We start from the raw sequence: 12,188 nt of genomic DNA, 5'->3' as shown, positions 1-12,188 counted from the left end.
GGGTGTGGTGAGGGGTGTATTTATAGGCATTTTGAGGTTTGGGAAACTTTGCCCCTCCTGGTAGGAATGTATATCCCATACGTCACTAGCTCATGGACTCTTGCTAATTACATGAAAGAAATTAAAAAAAATAAAACAACAAAAATCACTTGTGAGCCTATGACAGCTCCCATGCAGTGTCTATAGCTGTGTGGGGACCCAGTGCTGCACAAACTATTTGTGCAACATTAAAGGGCCATGATACCCAAACGTTCAAGCCCTTGAAAGTGATGCAGCATAGCTGTAAAAAGATGACTAGAAAATATCACCTGAACATCTCCAAGTAAAAAAGGAAGATATTTTACCTCAAAACTTCCAAAGTATCCACATCCCACTGTAAAGAGACTAAACAGCCAATCAGGATGCTAGTTCCAGGACTTGCAAGGGAGTGTAGATCTGTCATGTGACGGCACAGTCATGTTATTTTTCTATTCAGTTTAACCCCTTAAAGGACCAGTCAACACTGTAGATTTGCATAATCAATAAATGCAAGATAACAAGACAATGCAATAGCACTTAGTCTGAACTTCAAATGAGTAGTAGATTTTTTTCAGACAATTTTAAAAGTTATGTCTTTTTCCACTCCCCCTGTACCATGTGACAGCCATCAGCCAATCACAAATGCATACACGTACCATGTGACAGCCATCAGCCATTCACAAATGCATACACGTACCATGTGACAGCCATCAGCCATTCACAAATGCATACACACTTATTCTTGCACATGCTCAGTAGGAGCTGGTGACTCAAAAAGGTTAAATATAAAAAGACTGTGCACATTTTGTTAATGGAAGTAAATTGGAAAGTTGTTTAAAATTGCATGCTCTATCTGAATAATAAAAGTTTAATTTTGATTGAGTGTCCCTTTAATGACCAGAGACGTACCCTGAGAGTCGTTAAGAAAGTTTACAATTAAATCTCACAAGATTTTAGCAAAATCTCATGAGATCACAGCAAAGCATCAACTCAACAGGGCTGATTGGATATTTATTTATTTCAACTTGCAGCTGGAGAGCAGCTGAAGGTAACTGTTCACAGAGCACTTACTGTAACTAACGGAAGAAAATTTGAGGTAAAATATCTTCCCTTTTTTACAAACATGTTCGTGTGATATTGCATATTAGCATGAGTATTATGTCCCTTTAAACTGCCAGTTACTCCATTTTGAAATCTACACACATTACATGAAGCAACGGGTCCCTGAGAGGATGTGACAATTAAACTTTCTGATTTCTCACGCTGATCTTGCTGGGAAATGTGGTTTCCAGACAAGGCCTAAAGGCAATGTATAAGCTGCCTAGTGCATCTCAATGAAAATGAACAGGGAAGTATAGCGGCACGCAAGGACTGAGAACCCCCGCTCTAGGTCCAATTTTTAAGATGCCATATGTGCCCCAATTATTGCCACAGGTGTGTTTATTGGTAGCACATCATTGCTGGTGTAAATGAAGAAACTGCGCATGGTGTTTTTATTTTAAATATTTAAAGTGATAGTAAAATCTAGAGTTTGTGAAACGATAGGATTTACTAATGCAACAAATAAAGGGGACTTCCAGACATGAAGTATAAAATATATCACACTGAAAGTTCCTTTAACTGTCTGCAGCATTCGCTGCACTGAGCACCTCAGGCCACTAAAGGCAGAATGCTATTTTATCACTGAGGTGATCTTAGCCAATAGCGTACTAGCTATCCAGGATAATGCCACCTGGCACACACGGCTATTGGATAAGAGGTATAAACGTCACCTCAATAAAAAAATAGCGTTCAGCTGCGGGTAGCTTGAGGCGCTCAGCGCTGTGAACGCTGCAGACAAAAAAAAAAAAAAAAAAAAAGGAACTTTCAGCATGAAGTATTTCAATTTGTTGCACTGGTAAATCCTAGCGTTTCCAAAACGCTAGAATTTACTATCACTTTAATGCTCCACTCAGCCCCAGCATAGTAGTGACGTATGTCCCTTAAATTTCTAAATAAAAATTAAAAAAAAGATTGCCTAGTTCTCTATAGCTTCAAAAAACTGGAAAATATTCGCTTTCTTCAGCTAACATTTTTGATATAAACACTTCTGTTTTGTTAATATACATGTGTTTAAAACAAGGCAGATATGTTAAATACATTACTGATCAGAGAAAATAAAAGATGCATGAATCTTCCAGAGATAATGTAGAGCAAAAGGTCACGCTCTAAACATGGAAGGTGGTATACCCAGGAGAAATGTGGGGAAGTAATACAGAAAGTATGGTAGATTCATTAAAAACCCTCACAAAAGAGGTGATCTAAACTAAAAATGCTCAAGATTCAAGCATATTCAGGAAGCAATCCTAATAAGGGCATTCTAACACACGGAAATACCTGTGGCTGAGTCTCAATGGATAGGATAAAAACCTATGCCTAATATTGTACAGAATGCAGGAGAATACAATCAGTAAGCACATATACATTCCGGAGGCTCACTCCTGAATATTTACAGTTTTAGATCAGACTACATACAATTTATCTTCCCTCTTATGCCCTCACTTTATTAAAGGCTATACAAGTGCTAAAAGAAAATAGTGCTTGTTTTCATGATTTAGATGGAGCAAACAAAACAAATTTAAAAAAAATTCCAATGTACTGTACTTCTATTATCACAGTTTCATTCACTTGGTATCCTTTTCTGAAAAAGAAGCTATGCGCACACACATACATATAAATATCCCAGATATCAGCACTCACTGTTCCGTAATTCGATATGCGGGGTGCAATCCAGATTATATGTAGAATAAGGCCCAAGAGATGCACTCGCCGTGTTGCAAAATAATTTATTTAAAGTGAGTTAACGTTTTCGGGGAGTGACCCCCGTCTTCAGACTCCTCTTTCCAGTTCCTTGCATCACGGCGAGTGCATCTCTTGGGCCTTATTATATATATCTATATATATATATCTATATCTATCTATAGGCACTTAAGATGGTAAAACACTCCAGGTATTAGGCTGTAGGACTGTATCCGTCCGTGGTGCCCCAGGTGCACTTAAGCACACAATATATCATCAGAAAAATGAGAAGGCACTCACTGGGTCTTGTCCATAAAGAAATGTTCTTTATTATATCTTATTACAATATATCTCTATATATCTCTATGTAGCAGAAAGAGCGCACTCTCACTCAAATAACATCCACCAGGGTGCAGGTAAATGTAGTAATACAATAAGAAAAAGGCTTACACTCGCTGGATTTGTGAAAAAAAGTGCTTTAATTAGCACATCAAAAAATGTGTGACAACGTTTCGGGGATCAATCACCCCTTCATCAGACTATCATGCACACATACATTATATATATATATATATATATATATATATATATATATATATATATATATATATATATATATATATATATATATATATATCCAGACACCCATCAGCAGCTAGCTCCCATTAGGGCAATGCTGCTTATGAGCCCACCTAAGCTAATTAAACTGGGAAGTTGTTTAAAATTGAATGCGCTACATCAGTGGTCGATAAATCTGTTTAACCTTAAGTTGCCAGTAAGAATATTTAGGAGCCAAACAGTGGTACATGTACAGTATATAAATTTATGGAGAATATCCCCAAAAAGTTAGGAGCCAGGGGTTAAAATGTAGGAGCCTGTGGCTCCCTGGCTACTGGGTTTGTCGAGCCCTGCTCTACATGATTCATGAAAAAGTTAAATTTTTACTTTACTGTGCCTTTAATCCCTGCATAGTTAAAGGCAGCTTCAGAGAAGCAATTCACTACTGGGAGATAGCTGAATACATCTGATACACATAAGGCATTGGTGTGTGTCCATCAATTAGCAGCAAGTTACCAGTAGTGCATTGCTGCTCTTGATCTTAGTATGCTTTTCAACAGAGAACATTTGTTAAGAGGTAACCGAAAAGACTCTTAAAATTGCATGTTCTGCCTTAATTATTAAAGTTTTATTTGGAATTTCATGTCCATTTACGGTATAAGTTTGAAATAAAGTATCCCTTAAACAGATTTGTTCTTATAAATTGATGGTAAAGACAGCAAAATATATCTAAAAACATCTTGTTTACTTGGAGCACAATACCATTTTTAATTAAAATGGCCTTGTGTTTACACGTTTGATTTGTTTGTAACAGAACATTTACATGAAATTTTGTAATTATTTTTTATTAACTTAAAGTGAGGCTTAAGCCAAAGAATGGTTTCAATGAATTTGGAACATGTGCTTGGCAGATGCACCTAAAATATTAGTTTGACTGCATTGTGTATAAACGGATTAGCAGGCCTACAAAGGGTATGCTGCCAGTTTGCCTTCCAGTAAAAAAAAAAACAGAACATGCATATTTAATTCAAAAGATACCTGAAACATTGGACAAAGTATGTTTTTACTCTAAAGAGCTTAGATTCCTGCTCAAAGCTATTGTTGACAAAGGACATATGACCCCCCCCCCCCCCCCAATAAAAAAGATATATCATTACACCAACCACAAAGAATGAGGCAGGGCTCTTAGTCTAGACTCTAATGTATTAGTAAGAAACATGTTAAAGGGTCATAATGGTGGAAAAATTACATGCTCTGTGATTTTAATACTAGCGAATCGCGATCCTGCAATACTATATGTTCAACACTTGCATAGGGGTTAAATGCATAGTTAAAGTACCACTCGATAACTGCAGAGCACTGCTGGTCATGAGCAGAAACTGCTGGTCATCCAATGAGCAACGGTTGTCACACAGCTGGGTCGTGCACCTGCTGATTCAGTGTTGTAGGCAGAAGTTTCATCTCATGACCAGCAGTGCTCTGCAGCTCTCAAATGTTACTTTAGCTATGTGAATAACCCCTTTGCATGGGTTAAATTGATAGCATTGCAGAGTTGCTATGATAGCATTGATAGCGATGCAGGGTATGATAGCATATGATGCAGGGTATGATAGCATATGATGCAGGGTATGATAGCATATGATGCAGGGTATGATAGCATATGATGCAGGGTATGATAGCAAGCTATTATAAATTAGGGCATGTCATTTCCCCCTAGAATGGCCCGTTAAGGGAACATATAAGCAAGTAAGAACAGCATTAAAAAAATCAGAACAAACAATAATTGTTTAATAACAATTTAAAACTATCCTACTGCTACAAAACTTTGCAAGGTTCTGTTACCATGGATACACCCCTTGAAAATATCCTGCTGATATTTATATTATGGGGAAGATTTATCAAGTTGCATTTGCAGCTTTTTAAACTTTGTGATGCAAGCTAGCACAAGCAAGCTTCTTTACCCCCCAGAAACCTGAGAGGTGGCAAGATAAATCATCAATGTTACATTTTTGCCATGCAATGCTGCTTCGTAAGTGGCGATTGCAGGCGAACAGGTTCTTGCAAACTTGTATTGCAAATCTATACAAATTTTTCCCTAATGTCCTTTTCTGTGGACACAGAAAATGAAATAAGTGCTTGCATGCTGCAGAGTCCATAAAAACAAGAGAAATCTGCAATACACATTGGAGAACTCCATAAGGTAAAGAGGATTATTAATAGGATTATAAATAAAACAAGTGAATATATAAAATTATTTTTCAAAATCTCATATTTCAACCAATGTTCAGATTGCTCCCAACAGTATTTATGCACTATTACTGCTAATTATTAAATGTGCACGGTTCATAATGTATCTTGCATAAAATATAAGGTAACCAAAAAGCACATAAATGAGTACATATAAAATGATGCATTTCACTCCTCATGAACTTGTCTATATTCTCTCTCCAAACACACATATGTGGACACACAGAGATAGTTCTGATGAGTATTTCTGCACAAACTGATTTGGGTGTTGATAGACTCAGCTCCAATTGACTTTTCATTTAAACAAAGTGGAAGCTTTTAAAAGGTATCAGCATCCTTCACATATTGCTTAGTACTCAGCTTCTCACGTTTGCAGTTTTTAATTATCAATAATGAGTCATTCCTCAACAGTGACTTTAAATATATGTAATTACTATATGTCCTCGCATTTAAATACTCATATATAAATGTGTTCAGCCAAGTCTCTCACCCGCTCCTCTTGGGCCGTTAGCTGTTTCTCCGCCATGATGGTTCGCGGCTCCGGTACCCGCACACATCCGGGCTCCTCCTAGTTTTCCTAGCGGTCGTGAGGTTGCCCCACAGGGTCTCGGTACATACACAGCTCTGGGAGCGGCTCTGACTCTGCGTCTCTCCGGCCCCGCAAAGCAACACAGCGCCAGTGTATACGTCAGAGCGACAAACGCGCTGCCCAACTTGCACTCCTCAGTTGGACCAGTGGGGAGGCGAGGCCGTGACGCGGTGGTAATGGCTCGGCCCAAGTCTAACAAAACGAGTTGCAACGGCGGCCATGTCTCTTACGGGATAACCAACTAACCAGCTTATTGCAGTACATTGAAATGCAATAGTCAGATATTACCAGACTTTATATTACAATTATTTGTGTCATTCAATATAATTTAAAATTAGATTGGCTATGTGTGATGGCTTTCAAGCTTGTAGGCATTTAGTATGTTTTATTCATTTATTTATCTAACATTACATGAATACTGGTAAGAGAGGTTTATGCTTGAATGTAAAGGGTTTTTTTCTTACATATAGGTGGCGATAGTCCAGAGCTGTTACATATGGGATATATATTCCTACCAGGAGGAGGCGATGTTTTCCAAACCTCAAAAGTCTATGGGGTCGATTTATCAAGCTATGGTGGACAGTAGGGTTGCCACCTGTCCCTTAAAATACAGAACTCTTATAAGTTACACATGCTGCAGGGAGGAATATGAATAGTGCTGTCCAGAAACACAATACATGTTCCTCCCTGCACACCCTGCAGCATGTGTAACTCATAAGTGTCCAGGAAAACATGGCCGAGGTGCCAACCCTAGTGGACAGGGTCGTACATATGCGCCCCTGTCCCCCTGCAGCTCACCTCTGGCGGACTGAATTCCGCTGGCAGAATTCATCATTATACAAGAATGTAATTTTGCGCTCTTGTGCATCGCTGCCACCTGCCCACACAGTCAATCACGTGCGGGCAGGAGCTGTTAATCTCCCCGGTCGGACAAGACCGGATAGATTGAAATTCGCCACCTAAGAGGTGGAGAAGAGTTAGGGAACCAGCGTTCTAATGACCGCTGCTTAAAAAATATAGACTGCAGGTTACCTTGTGAGAACCTGCAGTCGTAGGGGTGCAAAGGCAGGTAAAGCCTTTATTAAATTGACCCCTATAAATACCCCGGCCTCCAACCTCACATACATTCCTACCAGGAGGAGGCAAAGTTTTCCAAACCTCAAAAGCCTATAAATACCTCTCCCACCTCACACATACCTTAGTTTTTAAACTTAACCTCCTTAGGAGTTGGTTGAAGCATGATGTGCTTGATTCTTCAGTGAAAGGTGCTTCTGAGCATATTGAAGCCCGGTTCCCCTCAGAGTACAGTGCTTGTCAGGGGGAAGTGAAGGGAGTACTGCCTAATGACATCACGTTTTCGCCTCTGGGACATCTTCCTATAGGCTCTCTGTAAATCGGTCGGAGGGATTCATCTTCTGCCTCCCATTACAGATCAACATTATACTCCTATTCCATTACTTCTGTTGATATGTTTCAGTACTGGTTTGGCTGTCTGCTTTCAGTGGACGAGTGTCTAAAGGTAAGTATTCATTTTATTCCTAAGGACACTCATAGCTATGGCCTGGGCACTTATTACATAAGTTTTTACTATATACTATTTTATATATAGAGCCCAGGGACATATTTTATTGCCCTTTATGTTTGCTTGTTTCTTTGTACTAATATACAGCACAAGAATTTTGGAGCTTATATACATGGTTGTTGTGTTGTTGTTTTTTGTGGACTATATTATAGATAACATTATTAAAATTCACCAAAAGTGCCGGGGTTTTAGGAGCTGTTTTTTTTTGGCACCTCGCCTGATTCTATATTTTTTTTTCTCACATGCGCGCTCTCCACGTCGCTCAATACATCAGTCTTTGTGTGACATCTTTATTATGTGCATGATTAATTTTGAGGAAAAGATCCCTTAAAAGACCCGCCCCCCCCCTTTACTGTGTGCTTTCAAATACATCAAGGGATTCATATCAGCTAGATGTTTCTTGTTTGATACTCTTTGCTTCACATAGCAATTTTTTGTGGTTTTTTTTTAAAGTGGTATTAGCAAATGTTTTTTTAAGCAATCTTTTCCATACCTCAAACATTGTTTATTTTTTTTACAATAAGGGGATTATATTAATACGTTATTGCATTTTTTTTTTTTGCCATAATGTTGCAGCCCCATACTGTTCCTAAAGTTAACATAGTTGGCTGAACTCCTTTCTACCAAAGCTATGTGTGCTTATTGTAAAACAACTGAAGCAGCTTCTTCAGCTCATTTATGTGACTCATGTTTAGAATTTTTATCGCATACCTATCAATCTAATGATGTTTCTATGTGTACACATGCACCAACTGTTTCTTCCATATAGATGGATGCAGATGGCGTACCCCCAGCAATGGAAAAGTTTATTGCTACTGCCATTGAGAAGGTCCTGACTGCACACCCGCCTTCAAATAAACGTAAGAGGTCTGTTCTGGTATTGCCTTCTAGTAATTTATGCACTCATCAACAAAATACTGAAGTGTCTTCTAATGATAAGGATTCCTCTGATTCTGAGGCTCCCTCATCAGATACAGAACCTGATAATTCCTGTTTTTTGTTTAAAATTGAGCATATTTGTTCTCTTTTAAAATATGTCTTAGTTACTTTAGGAATTTAAGAAACTAAGCCTTTTGATGATGGACCCTGTAATCGTTTAAATTCAGTGTACAAAACTGTTGTCTATCTCCCAGAGATTTTTCCTGTACCTGACGCTGTCTCTGATATGATTGCTAAAGAATGGTCTAAATCAGGTACCTCTTTTAACCCTTCTTCAAGGTTTAAAAAACTATATTCTCTACCCTCTGCTAATTTAGAGCTATGCGAAACAGTTTTTTCCATGCCAGGGCTGGCACCCCAAGGGGCAGGAAATATGAACCTACAAAGGTACCACCAGAGGAAGACGAGGTCACAACAAAAATACCAAGTGATCAATCTATCTAATATACCCTTATCGGATCTGGACATGGAAGTTCTAGGTTATGGATTAGGTGTTACCCCCAGTAAGGACTTTGATATATTTAAAACTATGATAGATGTAAATCGATTTATACGCAGTGCCACTTTAAAGAGACACTTTGGAGAGTCAAACACAGGAGTTACTGACACAATTGACCTCCACACTAAAAAAAACTCTTGTCACCATTGAATTTTAATGAGGATTGTGATGTGTTATCCTTGGATACTCTTTGGAGAGAGAACCAAAATGTCCCAGAGTCTTTGAAAATAAATAACTTCTCGGGTTTCAAAAACAAGTCCACCTTTTACCCTATCCACAGTAGGGGACGAATACTAGAAAGTTTTTTAAAAGGGTTGAATCTGATCTTGCGAACCTTAAAAGTCAGAGAACATCTACCCCTAACAACTTTTCCAGATCAGAAAATGAATGTTTAAGGAAATTACAAGAAAATAAACAAATTGTTATTAAAGCAGCGGACAAGGGTGGGACAGTAGTAGTTTTAAACCGACAGGACTACATTGCTGAGGAACACAGACAACTTAATAATGTTGAAGGTTATGAGAAGTTGAGGGGTAATCCTATTAATAAATTTCAAAGAGAATTAAAAAATATTTTGGACGATGGATATGAACAAGGTTTCTTTGATAAATCAACTTTTGAATTACTTCAAGTTTAGTCTCCTGTTACCCCAATTTTTCATCACCTTCCTAAGGTGCACAAAACCTTAAATGAAGTACAGGGCAGACCCATAGTTAGTGGCATAGGCACTTTCACAGAACATGTTTCCCAATGGTTGGATGCCATTTTGCAACCCATGGTATCCGATTTACCCAGTTTTCTAAAATACACAAAACCTCTACTTGGCATTCTTTAATTCGAAACCTGGACAGAAGAGCATAGTTGGCTTACGATTGATGTAACTGCACTGTAATCGTCCATACCTCATGACTGAGGAATGGAGGCAATAAAGTATTTCTTGAGGACGTATTCTAACTATACTACATCCTTCCAGGATTTTGTAATATAGGTGACCCATTTTCTCCTCAGTCATAATTACTTCGAATTTGAAGATTAATTTTATTTGCAGAAGTGTGGGACAGTGATGGGGGCCAAGTTTTCCCCTCCTACGCAAATCTGTATCTAGGTTGGTGGGAACTAACCTATCTCTACACTTCTGAAAATCCCTTCAAACAGAATATTAGGCTATACAAAAGATTTATTGATGACTTGATTTTGATATGGATAGGAGGGGAAAGTGAAGCCAATGATTTCGTACATTGGATCAATGCCAATAATTACAATCTAAAATTCACATCTTCCTTCCATACAAACTCAATTGATTATTTGGATGTAACTATACAAATGGACAGATAGAAACCAATGTGTTTCGTAAACCAATAGCAGGCAACTCACTGTTGTATGCAAGCAGTAGCCATCCTAGACATGTGCCCTATGCAATAGCTAAAGGGCAATTCATTCAACTAAAAAAAAAAGGTTCTCAAGTACTACAATATAAACAACAAACTAATGATTTGACTAAACATTTGAAAGCAAGGGGCTACTCATCAAAAGTAATTAAAAGAGCATCATGTGAGGTAGCCAAGTTAGATCGCCACAGTCCATTACATGATAAACAGAGAGACAGGACCTGTTCTAAGGGTATAAAAATAGTGAAGAAACACTTTAGCCTTTTGGCTGCTGACAATAAACTCACTGGGTTAGTAGAAAAAGGAGTTAGATGCTCGTACAGAAGAGGGGGATCTTTAGAAAACATCCTTGTCTCCTTCAGTATTGAGATCTACGAACACAGCTCAGAGTTGATTGCTTACACATTGTGGTATGTACAGGTGTGGACACACTAGGTGCAGAGCATATGATTTTCTTGAGGTTGGAGATACGTTTACATCTATGAAAACAAGGAAAACTTACCCAATCAAGTTTAAACTGTACCGCAACATACGTCATATACTTAGCGGCATGTGTATCCTGTAAGGTACAATATGTAGGTCTCACTATTCGTGATGTCAAGTCACGTATCAGGGAACATTTGTCTTACATCACAATTGGCACAGCAACAACACCGTTGGTGCAACATTTCTCCCAGAATCATGATTGCAGTGAAACCACTTTCAGATGGAAGGCAATAGAACAGGTATTAAAACCTAAGAGAGGGGGGAATAGGGACAATATCCTGAACAAAAGTGAAATGTATTAGATATTCCAATTAGGGACAAAAATACAATATGATACATTATTGGGAATGAAACTTTGAGAGTAGTTAGGCTGGATAACGCTAGTCATTAGGATTAATAAACTTATTAGTCAATTCTCAGGTATTTTGCCATTATAATATAATATGACTTGATCTTTATTATCAACACTATTTCCAATATCTTCTTTCTTTATTTTTGTGATCAGTATTTGTTATTCTGTAAACCAATGACTAATACAATATAATGTAAATATGTTTTTATGTATATAGTTTCTTCTCTACCCATTATTAATATCAGAGTCCCCTTCTGGCACTGATGTATATCTTCAGTGTTTATATTCTCTGACTTGAATATCCATTGTGATAATTTTTTGTAGCATTTAATCTTTCAAGATCATCTGCATTCTTTAATTTCCATTTTTTTTTTCACTTTTCCCAGTAGTGCATTATTCATATAGAGATCATAATGTTAAATACCATTAAAACTAAACAAAAATAAATGTGTTAATTTAAGTGAATGTGTTAAACCTGTGTGAGAAAAATAGCATGAATACAAAGATTATTTATACAATATGACTAACACATCATGTATGGCCATGTATTATATAACTCTAAGACAGAAACAGAACTGCCTCGCAATAATTTTGAGAAAACTAGATGATAAAGACACTTTCCCTTTTTCCTAAATTATAGGGTTCCTGGCTAATTAGTAATGCTGTTCTATGCTTCTTATATGTATTGTGTGTGTGTGTGTATATATATATATATATATATATATATATATATATAAATACCCAGTGATAGC

The 12,188-nt window shown here is 37.6% G+C and overlaps 1 protein-coding gene across 1 annotated transcript in view; it reads right to left on the bottom strand.

The window, feature by feature from the left end:
- Positions 1 to 6,319, bottom strand: part of LOC128647370 (tyrosine-protein phosphatase non-receptor type 9) — a 258,630-nt gene extending 252,311 nt beyond the window's left edge. Inside the window, exon 1 of the mRNA XM_053700155.1 lies at positions 6,092 to 6,319. Coding sequence (XP_053556130.1) covers positions 6,092 to 6,127 — 36 coding nt within the window. The 5' untranslated portion in view covers positions 6,128 to 6,319. The remainder of the gene's footprint in view (positions 1 to 6,091) is intronic.
- Positions 6,320 to 12,188: the final 5,869 nt, after the last annotated feature.

This window comes from Bombina bombina, chromosome 2, assembly GCF_027579735.1.
Source record: "Bombina bombina isolate aBomBom1 chromosome 2, aBomBom1.pri, whole genome shotgun sequence".
NCBI lineage: Eukaryota > Metazoa > Chordata > Amphibia > Anura > Bombinatoridae > Bombina > Bombina bombina.
This window is presented reverse-complemented; position numbering and strand designations above follow the sequence as displayed.